General features: G+C 39.7%; 1 protein-coding gene across 2 annotated transcripts in view; it reads right to left on the bottom strand.

Annotated features, from left to right (window-relative positions):
• Positions 1 to 3,653: 3,653 nt before the first annotated feature.
• Positions 3,654 to 20,599, bottom strand: part of GCNT1 (glucosaminyl (N-acetyl) transferase 1) — a 44,209-nt gene continuing 27,263 nt past the window's right edge. For both annotated transcript variants that reach the window (XM_049895208.1, XM_049895207.1), the window contains exons 3-4: positions 11,003 to 11,147; positions 3,654 to 8,627 (exon numbers count right to left, since the gene is read on the bottom strand). In XM_049895208.1, the coding sequence (XP_049751165.1) occupies positions 7,188 to 8,483 (1,296 nt within the window). In that variant the 5' untranslated portion in view covers positions 8,484 to 8,627; positions 11,003 to 11,147 and the 3' untranslated portion in view covers positions 3,654 to 7,187. The remainder of the gene's footprint in view (positions 8,628 to 11,002; positions 11,148 to 20,599) is intronic.

Raw genomic sequence — 20,599 nt, 5'->3', positions numbered from 1 at the left:
AACCCCAGTAAAGTCATTCCAAAAAATGAGCGTAAATTGTTATTAAGCCTCCCTTGTTCAAAATTTCCGTTTGCTTTTTCCTTTCTCATAATCAGAAGATAGACAGTTAGTTAAATCTATAATCTATTCCTATGAAAACACACATTAAAAATTAAATCCTTCATAAATAGGTTTATAATGTATAAAGGATATATAACGCTTTCAAATTTTAAAGACCTGTGGTCAACCAATTTTGCCTCTTTCTAGTCTGTTTCATCTAAAATGGGGCTCAAGATTATCCAGAGGGGTTTAACAGGTGAGATGACCTTTGGAACAGGTACTAAATGAGGGGGTGGGATATGCTTATGCGGTTAATTCAACACGCTTCCCTTTTCCAGCAGCTGTGACCACCATGTACTACAACAAGCAACAGATCCTGTTAGTCTTTGGCCATTGAGCTACTCTCTTCCTTCAGCAGAGGCATAGGATGCAAACTGCTGTTGTTGGTTACAGTCCAATTGATTTGTGGTGACCCTATGTATAATAACCATTAAATTACATTCTTCTCAAGTTCCCCACCCTGGCCCTTTTTCATAATCCGTGTTTAATTTTCTAACTTTGCCATACCCTTTTCCATTTACACATTTCTGCCTTGAGGATTAATCTTCTTGTTACCAATTGCCAATCTAACACAAAGGGTCCTTGTCTTTTCCTGAGTAAGAATACATGCAAAACACAAACTTTATCTTCAGCAAGGTTTATTGTGCTTGAGTCAAGCAAAAGGACCTCTCCAAAAGACTGACCTGAAAAGGGAAGCAAGGCTAGGGCTTATACGGGTTCGGTGTAGACAACAGAGTAATGAATATTTAGTGGGCTTCTTTCAAGGGGTGGGTACTTCTCAGAATGGTGGTGTATGCTGATTAGGTTGAGTCACACCTGGAATCTAAGATGGAACCCACTGATATTCAAGATGGAGTCCTCTTGGCAGCCTGTGGCATCATTTATTATGGGATAGAGCGCAAGTGCACTTGATCTTCGGCACGACATCACCATCTTCGGAGGGCTAAGGAAGGTTAAACATGGGTCACAATTTGTTCTTCTGCATATGAGGAGCCTGTAAAGGGCAGGGCGGGGGGGACTAGAGAACCCTAAGAAGGAGATAATAATTCATGGGTTGTTTCAATCTTAGATTGACAGGGTGCGTTCCTGCCTACCCAACTTCTAGATGGTAATCTTTTAACAGCTCTTTTGTTTCCCCCCGCCCCCGCAATTAATCCTATGTCTCAATCCCCCGAGATTCTGATTTTAATCACGACAAATGACCTTGTTAGTTATAATGTACCACATCAACCACTAAATTTAATGAGTACAAATATCAAATATTTAAATTTAACATTTGGTAGCAAATGAAAAAGGAATAATTCGTGGAGATAAGGCATTGGTTTCTGAATGGCTGATTTTAATGGTGATTGACTGATTTCAACTGCATCTAGTAATGTCCACATTCATAAGAGAAAACTTACTTTTGCCATGGAATAATGTTGAATTCATTTTATACTTAATGTGAGGAATTTTTATTTTTTCTAAGCAACTGAAAAGGTCCAGTTCAATTGACCCTACAGACAAATGAACTAAAACATGGCTACTTCCTCCTAAAACAACTACAAAAAATGAATGCGCTGATGTTATTTCATTTAAGTGAATTGTACTTGAATGAATGACACAAATACACGCTTAGAGACAAAAATCCTCCATGTTTTCAAGACCGGGCAGCTAGTTACTGTGGTCTGGGAAGAACCTGGGTAATTGCCTGTAAAGAACCATTTTTGTTAGCCTTTGTCCTTTACTAAGTAGTATGTGATTTAGAAAATATTGGAGTCATTATTCCCTGTCCTTGAGCATACAGAATGTGACCAAGCTGGAGCTGGGCCCACAAGGACCGATCAACTGGGCCCTTAAGTAAGTATAAAGACAATAGAATATGTAGGATAATCTTGGAAAATATCCTTTAGGGAACCTTTCACATAAGCCAGAACACAAAAGTCTTTCCACTCTTACCTTTTTCTATTAACATTTAGTGAATAGGAATTTGTCGGACCAATGAAGACCCTCCTGACTGTCATTACTGAAACCTGTAGCAATGATTGTTGAGAGGGACAACAACAAAATCTTCCTGCTGATTTAGGAAACAATACCGGAATCATTATTCCCTGTCCTTGAGCATAGAAAATGTGACCTAGCTGGAGCTGGGCCCACAAGGACTCACAAGAACATATCAACTGGGCCCTGAGATAAAGAGAATAGATGTGACAATCTCGGAAATTGTCTTTTAGGGGAGAAAAATATCTTTTTAGGGGACTTTTCACATAATGCCAATCAAAGAGAACACAAAAGACTTTCCACTTTTTTTCTATTAGCATTTGGTGAATAGAGAATTTGTTGGACCAGTGAAGACCCTCCTGACTGTCAGTTACTGAAACCTGTACCAATGATTGTTAAGACAGGCAATTCAAAATGTAGGAGCACAGTTTCTAGCCAATCGGTGAAAAGGTGAACATTTCAAAGGTTTTGCCCATTTTTTAATGTTAATATATACTGATGACTCTTTCTTTGGATTTGGACAGACATGGCTGCGGCAGCATGCTGGTCAGTTTTCCCATTTTTGCTTATTCTGTAATATTTCCTTGGACTCGGGCAGACATGGCTCTGGCAACATAATTGTCTGCTTCCCACTTTTGTCTTTTAGAAAATTTGCAGAATAAAACTTTCTGCCTTCTTTATTAAACTTTATGATGTTCTTTTCCCTACAACATATGTCAGCCTTGATACAATACTTCATTAGCTAGCATACTTTGATCACAGTTTTGCAATTTTTGTATGTTTAAGGATTTCCAATTTTATTTGTATGGCTTCTAATAATTTCCTATAAGACTTTAAGTGACAGTAAAAAAAAAAAAAAACTTAAGCTTAATAACTGACATTACGATGTAACTTAAATAACTTGTACATAACTTGTGTTTCGGTTCTCCTGAACGTATCATCAGCTTCCTTCTGAAATTTTGAAACTACCCTTCTGATTTCCTCAAACTGCTTTTCAGAATAACTTAAATTTAGTGGTTTCAAGTTCTTCTGAAAAGTTTAAAAATGAAATACTTTTAGTTTCTATACAGTCCCTGAACAGGTATTACCTGTAGGGTAGCGTTTGCAGACATTTTTCAACAAGTACCATGCTAGAAAGATGAGCTATCTCAACTGCGTAAAAGAAGGTGGGTTCGGTTTTAGCATGGGGCTGAGGAGATGGACTCTGAAGTCTTATTTTCACACCTATGGGGAAGGAAAAAATCCCTTGAAACTTGACAATTTAAATGTAAATGAGATGCAGTCACACTACAACAAAGCAAGAGCGCTGTGATAAATGCTATATTGAGCTATTTTTAAAACTAATTTTCAATTCTGCTTCATCCAAAACACATAAAACAATGCAAATAGGGCAGGAGGTTAACAACCTTTGGTTACGTGTAAGGGGTAGACAGGTGTTCGCTGTACCACTGGTTTAACTTTTCTGTGGATTGGAAAACTTTCAAAATGAGAAAAGTTCTGTAAAACAAGACACCAAGAATGCACTTAAAAAAAAAAAATATATATATATATATATATATATGTCACTGAACGTCTCTGGTCTTAGAGTGAAAAAAAAAAAAAAAAAGCCTTACCTTGTAGGTGACACCTTTCTGCTAAAAAAGAACATGGTAGAAATATTTGACATGCCTTAGAAGAAAAAAATTGGTTTAGAAACCAATAGAGACAGAGTATTATGTACCTAATGCCCTCATCAACTTTGTGTCAAGTTTTCAAAGTAAAGTGAGCCTTCCTCTTGGCCTAACACTGGCCACCATGCTAATATACAGAAACACAGCAGTCCACGGACATGCACGCTTACATATGATGATCCAGGTTCAAAAAACGGCATGAAATTTTCATTTAGTGTGGTCAATATAGCAAAACTCAATAAAATGTTGTTTTTCATCTTTAGAAATAAAAACATGTTTTATCAGTGAATGCCTGAAACTGGTATTATGAAATTCTCATGTACTGTTTAAGTCTCCTATGTTTTAAAAATAAAGTCCATGGCTTTGAAGAGTTTTAAAAGTCTAATGGTAAATGTTCACCACCACCTGTCTATCAGTTTGTCATACTGTGGTGGCTTGCGTGTTGCTGTGATGCTGGAAGCTATGTCGCCAGTATTTCAAATACCAGCATGGTCACCCATGGTGGGTAGGTTTCAACAGAGCTTCCGGACTAAGGCAGATATAGGAAGAAAAGCCTAGCGATCTACTTCCAAAAATTAGTCAGTAAAAACCTTATGGATTACAACTTAACGCTGACTCGCTGGCTCTGGACATGTAACTGGAAGGGATCAATTGCTGGAAGGGGGTATCATGTGTAGAGAAGTTTAGGGCCAGTGAGGGCAAGGAATACCCTCAGTTGGATGGATTAGCACAATAGTCCCTACGATGGACTTGAACATGTTGGCAATTGTGAGGATGACTGAGGACTGGCAATGTTTCATTCTGTTATACAAGGCAGACTCAAAGACAGCTATCTATCTACTTAAATGATAAAGCTTCACATTTTCTGTTAGATCTTTGGCTGCAGAAGGTCAGCTTATCAAACTGACTTTGAGCTATGACACAGCATGATAGCAACTCCAAATCAGCTGTCTTTTGGGTAAAAATGGAGAGCGTATGCTATAAATAATATCAATATCCATGCAATCTCTTCCAAATCTTAAATTCGTGTTAGGATTCCCAGGCCTTTGAGTAAGCCATGTGGAATAAAAGTGCCATTCTTCCTCCATTTCTGGAAGGTTATGATAACCAAAACCAAACGAAACCCAGTGCCATTGAGTCGATTCCGACTCATAGCGACCCTATAGAGGGAAATTACAACCAATAGGCTAAGGAGCTGCACAGGTAACGTGCAGCAGTAACAGCAGAGGTCAGTTCTTTTCCAGTGAAGGCACAGGTGACATGAGGAAACCTTGACCCTGGAAGTTTGGACACAAAGGGATTCAACAAACAACCTTTATTTCTGGAGATAGTGTCAATTGCTAGTTTTTAGAAATCATTAAAAAGAAACAGAAAAAAATTCATTGCCATTGAGTCGATTCCGACTCACAGCAACTATGTGACAGAGAACTGACCCATGGGGTTTCTAGGACTGTCATCTTTACAGAAACAGACTGCCACATCTTTCTCCAGCAGAGAGGCTAGTTGGTTTGAACCACCAACCTTTCCGTTAGCAGCTGAGCACTTAACCACGGGGCCACCAGGGCTTGTTTTAAAAATCACGGCCTTCAGTAATTGGCTAAATATGACAACTCCTCTTCCCCTCCTCCCAAGGCTATTTTATCCATTCTCTCTTCTCTGTACTAGTTGGTGACAATCAAGTCACATTGGAGTACTGAGAGAGTAATATAGGGTCCCATCAAAGTTAGGAGCCCTAGTGGTGCAGTGGTTAAGAGCTTGGCTAACCAAAGGTTGGCAGCTCGAATCCATCAGCTACTCCTTGGAAGGTCTATGGAGCAGTGTCTCCATGAGTTGGAACTGACTTGATAGCAACAGGTTTAGTTTTGTTTTTTGTTTTATCAAAGTTAAGCCTTGGTATCCAGTTTGACAGCAGGGTTTGTGCAGAATTGAGAGAGAAGCAGGGAGATAAATATATGGAAAATTTTTCTTGCGTTAACTCTTTAAGAAACTATAATAAAAAGATCTTAGCTTTTCTGATAACCTAAGATGATTCATAAATTACCTGAAAAAAAGTGCATTGTTATAAGCAAAAATTAGTCAAAAGTAACTCATGTTAAATCAAGTACTTTAAGTTCCCTGAGATGACATATAGGTATATACTCCTCACTTGTGAGGTAGTTAAGTTCCAAAGACCAGGTCATTATGCAAATATCAGCATTATGTGAAAATAGAGGATGACCACATCATTACACAACTGCCAAATTACATCATTCCATAACTGCCAAACCACTGAGAATCATGGCCAAGTCAACACATAACTCTAACCATCACTCTCGCCTCACACCTCAGCATTCGTTACTGCCAGATGTATGTTGCTAATGTGCAAAATAGTTGGATAGTAGATTTTTTACTATTGTCATAAATGCGAAATGTCAGATAACAAGGTATTTGGTAAGAGCAGGTGTACTACACAGCGCAGTGTTGTAATAGAAAGTAAATTATTCACAAGGATCATTGAGAGTCAAATCAAATTTCTATTTCAACAAATATACAAAAGCTGGACAATGAGTAAGGAAGATGGAAGAATTGATGCCTCTGAGTTATGGTACTGGCGAAGTATACTGAATATACCATGGACTGCCAGAAGAATGAACAAATCTGTCTTGGAAGAAGTACAGCCAGAACAATCCTTAGAAGCAAGGATGGCGAGACTTCATCTCATGTATTTTGGACATGTTATCAGGAGGGATCAGTCCCTGGAGAAGGACTTGCTTGGTAAAGTAGAGGGTCAGTGAAAAACACAAGATCCTCAATGAGATGGACTGGCACAGTGGCTGTAACAATGGACTCAAGCACAGTAACGATTGTAAGGATGGTGCAGGACCAAGCAGTGTTTCATTCTGTGGTACGCAGGGTCACTATGAGTTGGAACTGACTCAGCGGCACCTAACAACAACATACAAGATAAATTAGACCTTTATGATTGGTTGTTGCTACAAATTTATTCAAATCAGGAAAATTATCATATCAAAATAATTTTGGCACAGGTTGATTATTTTCCTTTTGTTAAGCATTTTTGATTTAAGTCCCTGAGCTTTTAGCAGGCCGAGTTTTGCACCTCACCTCTCCCTGCCACCTCTCCCACATTTGCTGTCTCTTCTGGCCTCATTGCTACCCACCACCACACATTCACAAACCACATAGCCAAAGAAAAGAGTTGTGAAGACAACTACATCTTTTCCTCCAACAAAATCTTGGCTCCCAGCCTCCCCTCTTTAATGATGCTGGAGATTTAATGCTATAACCTTTCTACCAGACTTGCTCTGCCGAAAACATGGAGATTCTCTGACATAAAGCCTTAGCAGAATCCCTGTCCCCAAAAGTTCCCCATACAGCTTTTCTGATGCAGAGAAGTCAGATGGTGTTCATTCTGCGCAGCACCCTTCTTTCTAAAGTTGCCTACCACGGTAAGTGTTTTAAAGGCTCCAGAGCTTTATGCCTCAGGTGCTCATCCAAACACTGGAGAGCAAAGAGGTCAACATCCACGTCAAACTTGTTGGCAAACAAGTGGTGCTTGCGTAGCATCCAGTTCAAGTCCCCTGACCCAAAAACACACACGGAGCGCACGTGGACGCCACTGCAGGGCGGGTAGGGGGCGCCCTTGGAAACATCGCCTTCATAGTAGTGCCATTTGACAAACCTCACAACCGCCTGCATGTCAGATGTGTCGTACTTATAGCTCAAGGGCAGTGCACCGGGGACTTCAGGGATCCTTTGAATGGTGGCCCAGAGATATTCATCGGGGCTGTAGGTGTCTTTTGCCCACTCTATAAACTTTTGGATTTTTTCATTTTCTAGCACGTAACCCACATAGTTCCTACTGACCACAAAATAGGCACTGCCTGAGAAAATGGGTGTTTCGAGAGGAGGATGCACTTTATCTGCCCCAGTGTTTGTTAGCTTCCCATCAATGACTTCATAACGCTTTTTCCACCTTTCCACTTTGTGGGGTGGCATTTTCTCAGTTTCGAGGTTGTTTTCACCCATGAATGACTTGAGCTTCCTGACAATTTCCAGATTGGTTTTAATAGGAAAATCCATACCACAAAGATTTATCAAGTACTTCCAGTCCGCACTCATTCTGTAGAGGTCCTTCATGCAGTTGAGGTCTGCCTGGACCCGGCTCCATGAAGCATAGACCACACTCTCCAGCTGGCTGGCCACAAAGACATTACTAAAACAGGACGCAATGCCCATCACTGCACCTAAAAAGGAATCCTCAGACTTTTTGTCCACGTGAATACAATAGAAATTCTGAGGCACATAGATGGCCCTCAGGAGCCTGTCGAGCATTTCAATTTTGTGGTGAACTACTATAGAATATGCAATTGGAAACTCTGCCTCTTCTTTGCTAAGGGTATCTGTGATATATTTGCGCCTCTTGGTGAAAGATGTACAATCACTGGTCATGTTTATATAATCGTAGGTTGTCCACCGAGGGTGCTTTTTAAATTTTACTGTTAGCATTTCGAGCTTTGCCTTTTGGATTTCATCTGCATCACCCTGTAAAACTTTGGTACAATTAATATCACTACTAGGATTCTCTTCAGTCAGTTCCAAGTCTCTAATGCTTACAAATTCAGTCTTCTGATGAATTCTTAAAACAGAGAAGGTGACTAGGGAAAAAATGGCAACTAAGAAGTAGTATTTAGTGGGATAAGAAAACAGTCTCCTCCGCAGAAGCTTCCTCAGCATTTCAAACAACCGTCGGGGCCTTGGCTTTGTAAAGGGCAGTCTTCTAGGCTTCAGACACCACTGATTTTCCCTCTCCTGTGGACTTGGGAGTTGTCAGTTTGCATTTATCACAGGTGCAAAGACATTTTGAAATGGAGGACAGTACTGGAAAAAAAAAATAGAAATGAAGTATGTAAATATAAAATTTTCCACTACATTTTCTCAAGGCTCAACTGTCCTCTTTGCTATGAAATCAAATTCTGTAAAGTCAGATGTTTAAAACAAAGTGGGTCAATAGGAGGAGAAGGGGTAGCATTATAGGAAACCCACAGTCTCTAGTATTTATGCTTGTTTCAACAACAAAAAAAACTAGTTATAAGGATGCATTGGAATATGCTATGCTATAATACAAATTTTACTTGTTAGGTATGTACCAAAAACCCACTGCTGTCAAGTTGATTTCAACTCATAGCAACCCTATAGGACAGAGCAGAACTGCCCCACAGGGTTTCTAAGGCTGAAATCTGTATGGAAGCAGACTGTTTATCTCCTACAAAGCAGCTGGTGGGTTTGAACTTCCTACCGTTTGGTTAGCAGCCAAGCACTATAACCCCTGCATCACCAGTGCTCCTAGTTAGATATATACAGGTATTAAAAAAAACAGTTGAAGACCTAAGCTACAATGATTGTGAGCTGTCCATAATTAGAAGGTTTTTGACGCTGCACCAATTCCAAGAATTACCACCTGTTATGGATTAAATTGTGTTCCCCCAAAATGTGGGTCAACTTGGCTAGGCCATGATTCCCAGTATTGTGATTGTCCACCATTTTGTCATCTGATATGATTTTCCTATGTGTTGTAAATTCTACCTCTATGATGTCAACAGGGCAGGCTTAGAGGCAGTTATGTTAATAAGGCAGGACTCAATCTACAGGATTAGGTTGTATCTTGAGTTGATCTCTTTTGAGATATAAAAGAGAGAGAGCAGAGAGATGGGGGACCTCATGCCACCAAGCAAGAAGAGCCAGGAGTGCACGTGACCTTTGGACCTGGGATCCCTGCACTGAGAAGCTCCTGGACCAGGGGAAGATTAATGACAAGGACCTTCCCCTAGAGCCAATAGAGACAGAAAGCCTCCCCTGGCATTGGCACCTTGAATTTGGACTTCTAGCCTCAAAGGCTATGAGTGAATAAATTTCTCTTTGTTAAAGTTGTCCACTTGCGGTATTTCTGTTATAGTGGCACTAGATAACTAAGACAGAGCCCCTTGCCTTGATGGCACAGTGGTTAAAGCAATAGGCTACCAACTGAAAGGTCAATGGTTTGAGCCCACCAGTCACTTTGTGGGAGAAAGATGTGGCAGTCTGGTTCCATAAAAAGATTTCTGCCTTGGGAACCTTATGGGACAGTTCTACTCTGTCCTACGGAGTCACTATGAGTTAGCATCAGTGCAACAACAACAGGAACAGGTACCGGCCTTGAAGTAATTCTTAGCATTGGTGCAGCATCGAAAACCTACTAACTGTAGTAGTTAGTTCAATAATTGAAGCGTAGGTCTTCCACTGTTCTTTACACCTCTATATCTCTAACAAGGAACCATGGTGGCGCAGTGGTTAAGCATTCAGCTGCTAACCAAAAGGTTGGGGTTCTAATTCACCAGCCACTCCACGGGAGAAAGATGTAGCAGTTTGCTTCTGTAAAGATTTACAGCCTTGGAACCTTATGGGGGCACTTCTACTCTGTCCTATAGGATTGTTGTGAGTCGAAATTGACTTGATGGCGATGGGTGGTCATGCCTTGAAGCCACTGCTAATTTGGGTTCCTCCTGATAGATGCATTAATGCCCATCACCTGGCTTCAGCAGTCCTGGGGATTAGAAGACATCATATTCATTCTACTCTGGGCTGATTTAGGATTAGGGAAACGCTTTGGGAGAAATTCACAAATGGCTGTGACTTCTAGACTTTTTTAGGGAAGGATAGGTCAAATGAATTTTCAAACTAGACTGAAAAGGCTCGACTGAAACCAGGCCAGACTTGGGAGACGAATGTGAGTTTACCGGACACTGAGTTCAGTTCCATGCCAGGCACTACAGGAAACAAACATAACCCACAACAGACTGCCAGTTCTGCATTCCCTGCATTGGTTATGTTACCATAATTAAGCCGTGCAAAAAAACAACAATCATATGCAAATTATAATCTGCGACACACCTTATGCCTATACTCAAATTCCAGGAACCCAACTCACTTTTACAATGTAAAATGTTTAAAAACATTCAAATGTTGCTTTGTTTTAAAAAATCACTTTTGTAATTTGGCAACTGGTTCTATAACTAATAAGTGTTATTCTATGAAGGAAGTCAATTGTACCCGTATCAAATTTTTAGAGATTTTAAACTAGTTTTTAGCACCACAATTAATACTGGAACTTCTAAATGTTTCCTTAATAAGTTGTCAATATTAATAATTAAGCAATAATAAATAATTGAACATGATTAGTATAGAATAATGTTAAGAAAAGTACTTAAACTTTTTACCAGTTAGAATGAAGCAAAGTCTGGCTCATTTAGTCTTGTTTCCAGGTAAAGTCCTGTGACCATCCAGAGCATATCTTACATGATCAAGTTTCTTAAATATACTCGGTGTTCAGCAATCGTGAGTCCCATGAGGCTTTTTAAAAATCTGTGAAATGAAAATGGAAATGTGTGAAGGGAATGTATACGCATCCATGAGTACACACACACTCAGAAAGCACATGGGTGAACTAATCTTATACATTTACTCATTTCTCAAAATTATACCTAATTCTTTTTTTCTCTTTTAAAATTTCTTTCTTTCTAGTCTTATTTTTCCTAATACTGTGTTTGTGGATTGAAAAAGTTTGAAAGAAAACTCTAGTAGCGCTTCCCCAAGTGTATGCCAAAGAATGGTCCAACATGATCAGGAACTCTGACATACCCTATCCCAACTCTGAAGATTCCCAGTGTTCAGTAGCACATTAAAGCCAATCCTCTAGCTGAAGTAGCTGTTCATCTCCGTGTTGCCCAACTATTTTGATAACCCACTTCTCCACTCTCTATTAGCAATCAAACATTGAGGGATGTTGCTAAAAAGAAATCCAATCAACAACAACAACAACAACAAAATACTGACAAATCTGAAACAGTAAAACATCAGCACACTAAACAAATTAAGCAGTTTGAGCCAAAATAAATGAAATAGAGAATAGAAAAACAATGAAATAGAGAAAAGTCAATGAAACCAAAAGCTGGTACTTTGAGGAGACCACAACAAAACTGACAAAACTTTTAACTAAACTGACCAGATGAAAAAGAGAAAGCACAGGATTGCTAAAATCAGGAATGAAAGAGGGGACATTATTACCAATCTTACAGACATAAAAAGGACTATAGGGAACACTATGAAAAGGTGTATGTCAACAAATTAGATTATCTAAATAAAATGGACCAATTCCTAAAAAGACAAAAACTACAGACACTGGCTGAAGAAGAAATAGAAAATCTGAAGGGATCTACTTCACACGAAAGAAGTTCAGGCTTAGGTTGGCTTTACAGGTTAATTTTACAAAACATTTAAAGAATTAATACCAATCCTTTATTAATGCTTCCAAAGATTAGAATTCTATGAGTCCAGTATTGCCCTGATACCAAAACCAGACAAAGATATTGCCACAAAACTACAGAACAATATCCCTTATGAATATAAATGCAAAAATCCTCAACAAATTCTAGCAAACCAAATTAACAGCATATATATATATACCGGAAACCCTGGTGGCATAGTGGTTAAGTGCTACAGCTGTTAACCAAGAGGTTGGCAATTCGAATCCGCCAGGTGCTCCTTGGAAACTCTACAGGGCAGTTCTACTCTGTCCTAGAGGGTCGCTATGAGTCAGAATCGACTTGACGGCAGTGGGTTTGGTTTGGTTTTGGTATATGTATACCAGGATGACTAAGTGAGATTTATCCCAGGAATGCAAACTTGGTTTAACATGTAAAAGTCAATCAATCTAACATTTTAATGGAATAAAGGAGCCCTGGTGGCACAGTGGTTAAGTGCTCGGCTGCTAACCAAAAGGTCAGCAGTTGGAACCCATCAGTCGCTCTGTGGGAGAAAGATGTGGCAGTCTGCTTCCATAAAGATTACAGCCTTGGAAACCTTATGCAGCAGTTCTACTCTGTCCTGTAGGGTTGCTGTGATTCGGAATCAACTTGATAGTATCGGGAAAAAATGGAGGAAAGTCATCCGTTAAATAATTCGATTTTCCCCGAATGAAGAAAACTGTTTCCAGATTGAAAAGCCTCCTGGAGTCCAGCACAATGGATTTAAACAGACCCACACAAAGTCATATCATGAAATGTCAGAATACCAGGCAGGTAGAGAGTAGGGGGCTTCCTATAGGCTTCTGTTATGGATTGAATTGTGTACCCCCCCAAATGTGTGTCAACTTGGCTAGTCCATGATTTCCAGTATTATGTGACTGCCCACCATTTTCTCATCTGATGTATTTTTACTAAGTGTTGTAAATCCTACCTCTATGATGTTAATGAGGCAGGATTCAATTCAGAAGGTTAGGTTATGTCTTAAATCAATTTATTTTGAGATATAAAAGACAGAAGCGAGCAGAGACATGGGTGACCTCCTACCACCAAGGAAGCAGAGCCAGGAGCAGAGCTCATCCTTTGGACCCAGGGTTCCCGTGTGGAGAAGCTCCTTGTCCGGAGCAAGACTGATGACAAGGACCTTCCCCCAGAGCCAACACAGAGAGGAAGCCTTCCCCTCGAGCTGGTGCCCTGAATTTGGACTTTGAGTCTCCTAGACCGTGAGAGAATACCTTTCTCTTCATTAAAGCCACCCACTTGTGGTATTTGTTACAGCAGCACTAGATAACTAAGCTTCCAAAGAGGAGGTGGGGGGAATAAGCCACATAAAAACTATCCAGAAGCAGGACAATTTCGTACTTCTCAAAAGCAGCAGCAGAAGCCAGAAGACAATAGAGCAATCAATGCCTAAAATATGTTGAAGGAAATTGAATTCCAGCTGAGGATTCTTATACCTAGGTGAACTACTAAGCACATATAAGAGCAAAATAAAAGCATTTTAAGGCAAGCAAATACTTATAATATTCACCCCTATGCATCCTTTCTCAGAAAACTACTAGAGGATTAAGCTCCACCAAAATGAAAGTATAAACCAACAAACAGGAAGACACAAGAATCAGAGAGAGTATTTAACACAATAAGGAAGAAAAGGGAATCCCGTGATTATGGTAAAGGGACATCCTAGGTTGTGAAACAGGCCATTTGACAACCACAGCAGACTGGAGCAGGTCAGAGGGCCTTGGGAGCGCCGTCTTCGGGAAAAAGGAAGCGATGGCATAACTGATTGGAATAAACATATTGAAAAGCAATTTGAACAACTGGCAAAGTTTGGAGTTGAATTTGTTATAACTACATTGAAAACAAAAAACAATGAAGGTGAACAAGGAGATAGTTATGACTCCAAAGAAATGAAGCAGTCATGCAGTAATGAAAAAAGCAACCACAGTGTACTATGTGGCTTAATTCAAAGTTTTAATAATATAAACACTATTTGCCCAACCAAAATTCAATAAAACTTTACTAGAGGCACAAAGCAAAGGATGAGTGTGGGCAAAAAAGGGGTTGTGTACACTACCAAGCATGGTGATAAGGGTGTATTTTTAATTACTCTTTTTTTTTTTTTGGTAAAGGTTTCTTTTTCTAATTTTCTTCTGCTATGAAGTTCCCTTGACTTCAACTACTCAAAATGGTAAGGATCAGAGAGACAATGTGAAGTGCTGTAAACAGTACAACCCAGTTCAGGATTGATTTCAGTGATAAATAGATGAGATAAGAGTAAGAAAATCCCCAAACCACTAATTTATCACATCTAGATTTCACCTTAGAATAAGGAAGGAACACGAGAAGACCTAACAATGCAGAAAATAAGAGCTATACTGGCATCTCAAAATTAAAATCTACTAAGATCTGACTAGCGTATGCTTCTATATGTTAAATGAAACAATTCCAAGATGAAAGAAAGTATTCAGCCCAGTATCACACATTTACTAAATCCATCGCCGTCAAGTCGGTTCCAACTCATAGCGACCCTATAGGACACAGCAGAACTGCCTCACAGAGTTTCCAAGGAGCGCCTGGTGGATCTGAACTGCCAACCTTTTCGTTCATTATATGGAAGAGAAATTAAAAAATTTAACAAATGAGATACCTGTGGCTCAAGCTAGATTTTGATTCCTTTTTTGACTGTAAGAAAGATAAAGCAGGGACCTCAGAAGGAAATAATATATGTTTATTATAAATTAGCATAACATAACAGATGAAGAGCTTTAAGCAGAAGTTTTTTTTTAACATACAGGAACACTTATCTCTAAGAACAATCTGGATTTTTCTGCTCAGCCTCTAATTATACCTGAGACATCTGGACAAGGAGTAAGACATGAAGGGGCTCTACAACGGTTAGTTCAAGGTTATTGCTGATAGATACACTATCAACTTCAACAAAGAAAAATGCAGAACCCAAAAAAGTTCTGTTCTCCATACAACAAAAATAATTCTGATCTTCAATCCTAATCAAAATATTGCATATGAAACTCAATTCTACCTGTTCTACCACTTTTTTTTTTTAAAGTAATGGAAATGCTTTCTTTAAAAAATAAACACATGCAGACGTGCATCTGTACACATAGCTTGTGCACATGTCTGTAGGTCTTCATGGGTAATGTATAAACAAATAGCTGGATGGATAAACCCTTCCTTCTGCAGTAAGAAGCAGGGTTGAAGTTAGTTCAGTTGGCCTTTGGCTCCAGTGAATACTTTACCTGGGCTCAATTCCAGCCTTTCAAGGACTACTGTTCTGCAGCCTAGAGGCAGTGGTGACTGGAACAAAATGCCCACTACTGTGATCCATGCCAAAGCCATGCAAGTATCTCAGAAGGTCATTACCCAAGCCAGAGCACCCAAATGCCACCACAAAGCAGGCCAAAGGAAAAAGCAGGAAACAGGTAAGATCACAAGGTGAGGCCTTTCTATTCAGGATGGAACTCCTTCTGGCCACATGGGCCTCCAGGGCCACACCTCATCTGAATGCCTGGTCTCTGCCCCAACCCACAGGCTTGCCCTACTTTGATGACTTCTCTGACACCTGACTATTGCTCGTAACTCACTACTGTGAGCTGCTTAGTCTATGACATCTCATGTTGAAACAAACTCCTCAGACCCTAGTCCTGCCTGCCCCTTCAAACTGGTCAAGAAGGGTTCTTGGGGGCCTTCTCCATTACTTAGCACCATGATTACAAAATTAAAAACAAACAAAAAAATGTTCCATGGTTTAGGCTGTTGTTTCCCTGAATTCGCCCCAGAGTTTTCTTGGGCTCCAGTCAATGAAACATTAGGCAATAGGGAACCTTCCTGACCAGCACTGGACCATGTCTCTTGCCTCATTTGGAGAGGGGGCTTCCAGCATGAAATAAGATATCACGACTACAGCCAGATGGCGTGACAGAAGACCAGGAGCGCCAAGATCATGTCTTTTTTCTTTGGACCCCCACATCCCACAGCCAGGTCAGCCTTCTTCATGATCTATGAGCTGTTCTACACCAGTGATATCAAGTTAGAAATTCAGTATTCCTGCCACATAGATCCACTGATCTCTTCCATTATATCATCTTCATCGAATGCTTGGAGAATGTTCATGTAACTCAGTAATTTTTTTCATATCCCCTGCATGCATTTTCCCATAACTTCCACCCAGGAAGATGCAACATTCCAGATATACTGACTGTTGTGTGATTTATCATAACTCAATGAATCACACAATTCATGTCATAAATCAGAGACTAACTATACTTAATGGCTTAAAACAACAACAGCTTGTTATTTCTCACTACTTTGAAGGTCATTCCTCTGATGGTTTCACCTGGGCTCACTTGGAGAACTCAGAAGCTGAACCCCAAAGCAAATAGTGGGGAAAGCTAAGAGGCAACCCATTTTACAGCAGAGCCACCACCACCATCAACCACCCTCCCAAATGGCTCAGGTATTGGCATCACAGTTTCTCTGGAAGTCATGGTGAAGTGGAGTTGCAAACTAAGGACTGGGTGAAAATCTATTTAAGAAGCAGTTAGAAGCCCTGGTGGAGCAGTGGTTTGGCACTCAGCTGTTAACCCAAAGGTCAGCAGTTCAAACCCACCACCTGCGCCGTGGGAGGGAGATGTGACAGTCTGCTTCTTAAAGATTACAGCCTTGGAAACCCTATGGGGCAGTCTACTCTGTCCTAGAGGATTGTTGTGAGTTGAAATCAACTAGACGGCAATGGGTTTGGTTTTTGGTTTAGTAAAGATTGCTTCCCCTATTCTTCTTAACTAAGCACAAAACCTTCCTGACCTCAGAAGGAGATTCTGGAGAATGTAAACCACAGGGTACTGATCTGAAAGGCACAAACACAGATGAGGGCAGTAGTACCAACATGAAAGCAGAGAGATTAAGTAAAACCTTCCCTACTCAATTTCCAGAATGTTGGCGGGCGAGCTCATACCTTTCAGGCTTATACTTCAGAGAACAGAGAATTAGCAGACATCTGAGAAAAGCCTATGCACAAAAGAAATCAAAACACACAGGGAAAAAAAAAAAAAAAAACACCTTAGGAGGTGTCTTAGGTGAGGTTCTCTAGAGAAGCAAAACCAGTAACACATATAAATGTATATACAGAGAGATTTATATTAAGGAAATGGTTCACATGCTTGTAGAGGCTGGAATGTCCCAAGTCTGTGGGTCAGGATAGAGGCTTCTTCTGATGAATGTAGCCACAGGGGCTGGCGAGTCCAAGATCAGGAAGGTCAGAGAGCAGGGCTCTTGCTTAGAGGCTGTGAAGATTGATCAATCCCAAGATCAGAAGGCAAGACCACAGGTAAGCTGTCAGCTTAAGTCCCAAGAACTGGAGGTCAGACGAACAGGCCAGCTGCAGGATCCAGAGCAAGCAAAAGCTCTGGAGCCTTGCCAGAACGTCCACTTATACTTGATGCAGGCCACACACCCAAGGAAACTCCCTTTCAGCTGACTGGCTATTCATAGCAGATCCCATGATGGAGCTGATTACAACATCTTTCAATTGCCAAACTACATTATAACTGCCAAACCACTGAGAATCATGGCCGAGCCATGTTGACATACAACCGTAACCATCACAGAAGGGTAAAAGTTAACTATTTCTATATAATGAACCACAATATTTAATGGCTTAAAACAGCAAAAATTGTTATTTCTCATTCACTTTGAAGGTAGTTACTCTCGTGATTTCACTTGGGCTCACTTAGGCAGATACATTAAGCAAGAATATTATCTAGGTTGGAAGGTCCAAGATTGCTCATGCCTGCATCTGGTGCTGGCTGTCAGGCTGGGGCATCTTTCATCCTCTGGAAGGCTATACTGGCTTCCTTACACAACACTCTCAGTACAGTGTTCCAAGAGAACAAAGGTACAAGCTGTGAGCCACCATAAGGCCTAGGCTCCAGAACATGCACATTACTTCTGCCACATTCTATTAGTCAAAGAAAGTCATAAGGCCAGTTCAGATTCAAGAGGAAATAGATTTCACCTCTGGATGGAAGGAAAAGCAAAGTCATATTGCAAAGAGGAATGCAGGCTAGAATGAGAGGAACGTGTACTCACTGAATATTCTACTGCAAGAGGGAAATAAAGATCAAGCAAGAAGATACAAATTTCAAAAAAGAAAACTAGTATTATTATCTGCAGACAGGTAACAAGTTATCACAGCAATGAAATAAGAACAAGAGACTATGAAAAAGGAACAGAAGACAAAAACAAAAAAAAGAGCCTTTAGAAATCAAAGATACAAGAGCTGAAATAATATATTCAAAAGAATGGTAGATGCTGAAGTCAACTCCAAGAAAGTAGAGCAAAAAGACAAATAAATTGAAAACAGAGAGAAAACATGTAAATTAGAGCATTTGTAAGGATCCACTATCCAGACAACAGTGTTTCACAAAGAGAGAAAGAAGAAAACGAAGGGAAGGAATTCTTCAAACAAAAAAAAATTACGAAAATGAGGATACTGATTTTATCAGCCTGAAAGAGCTCTATTGGTGCCCAGCACAATAGATTAACCAGTCCTAACCAAAGATATTATCTTGTGAAACTTTCAGAGTACTGGGATAAAGAGAAGCTCCTACAAGTGTCCAGGGAGGCGATACAAAAATGCCCAAAGGATAAGAATTAAAAATGGCATTGGGCTTCTCAACAGCAACAATGAAAGCTAGAAGAAAGTGGTTAAAAGCTTGGCTGCTAACTAAAAGGTCAGCAGTTCGAATCCACCAGCCGTTTCTTGGAAACCCTGTGGGGCAGTTCTACTCTGTCCTACAGGGTTGCTATGAGTCAGAATTGACTTGACGGCAATGGGTTAAACAAAACATAAAAATAAGACATTAACTCCATGAAACACAAAAAAGTACAATAAAAGAAAGCTAATTTTTTTTTTTATCATGATATGCCTCTTAGCTCTGCCTAGGAATATCATGTATACATGGTTGTAAAAATACTAAACACTGAATTGTGGTCTAACAAAATTTTGCTATAATACAGAGGTTCTCAAAATCATTTCCATAATAACACTAGGAGATTATTTGCCTTTTTCACTCGCATTTTTCTTACAGGTGTAGAGTATGGTATTCCAGAGGCTTCGTTAGGTGTAATTTCTCAATAGAATAAATGCAGAAGTATATGAATTCAGTTGTCTCCTAATAAGCCGAAAATTAAAGACTTGCCCCCCTGAAAAAAACTGTCATTCTTCTAATTTTTATGAAAATATAGTTTTGTTAAAAATATTACTTATGTTAGCATGTAAAGCGTTAATCACTGCTCTTTTAAAAGAAATAACAATATATTTTAAATGTTTTTCTTAGTTTTAATTCCTAGTATGATAAATACCAACAAATATTTCTAACATAAACAAAAGCTCTTTGTGATCCACAATGATTTTTAAGAATGTAAAGGGCCCTAAAGCCAAAAAATTTGAAACTATTGATTGGGAAGATGAGAGGCAGGGCCAGGAAGTGAGTTCATGTGTGGTGGGGGGTTTGGAGTAAAAGAGAATTAAATACTCATCTTTTATAATAGAAAGTCAACAGAAAAAGTCTAAAATAAAAAAATCTACACAGAGTAAGAAGAGTACCAGTGTAGTATTTAGAGACATAGGAGGACACATCCAAAGAAACCGATTAAAAAAAAAAAAAGTTAAAAATGGTTACCTCTAGGGCTACCGTAGGAGTTCCTGGGTGGTACAATTCATTAAGCACTCGACTACTAACAGAAAGGTTGGTGGTTCAAACCTACCCAGAACTGCCTCAGAAGAAAGGCCTGGCAATCTGCTGCTAAAAGGTCACAGCCCTGAAAACCGTATGGAACTGTTCTACTCTGCACATGAAAGGAGTCACCATTAGTCAGAATCTACTCCCTGGCAACTGGTTGAGGACTATGCTATCCAGCGGAGTAGGAACTAGTCACTTGTGGCTACTGAGCCCTTGAAATGTGGCTAGTCTGATGAAGGAACGCCCATTGTTTATTTTAATTAATTGAAATTAAATATAAAAACTGAAACAGCATAAACTATCTCTCCATTAAACACAGCTTGATTGTTTTAGTAAGTGTTACGGATTAAATTATATCTCCCAAAAAGAAATGTGGAAGTCCTAATCCCTATAACCTGTAAATATGACCCTGTTTAGAAGCAGGCATTTTTTTGTTACGTTAACGAGGCCATAGCAGAGTAGGGTGGGTCCGAAACTTAATCACTTCTGAGTAAAAAGTTAATCACTTCTGAGTGATGTCTTATCAAAAGAGCAGAATAAACAAAGAGATACACTCACAGGGGGAAGCCAGACACGATGTGAAGATTCAGTCTACAAGCAAAGGAACACCAGGACATCAGAAACTAAGACAGAGGTCCACAGAAGGAATCAACATGGCTAAGACACTGATTTGCACTTTTAGCTTTCATAACTGTGAGAAAATATCTGTTCTTTAAAGCCACGCATTTGTAGTATTTTTCACTACAGCAGC

Source organism: Elephas maximus, chromosome 9, assembly GCF_024166365.1.
Source record: "Elephas maximus indicus isolate mEleMax1 chromosome 9, mEleMax1 primary haplotype, whole genome shotgun sequence".
Lineage (NCBI taxonomy): Eukaryota > Metazoa > Chordata > Mammalia > Proboscidea > Elephantidae > Elephas > Elephas maximus.
The sequence above is the reverse complement of the archived record's forward strand: the minus strand, read 5'-3'. Positions and strand labels throughout refer to the sequence as shown.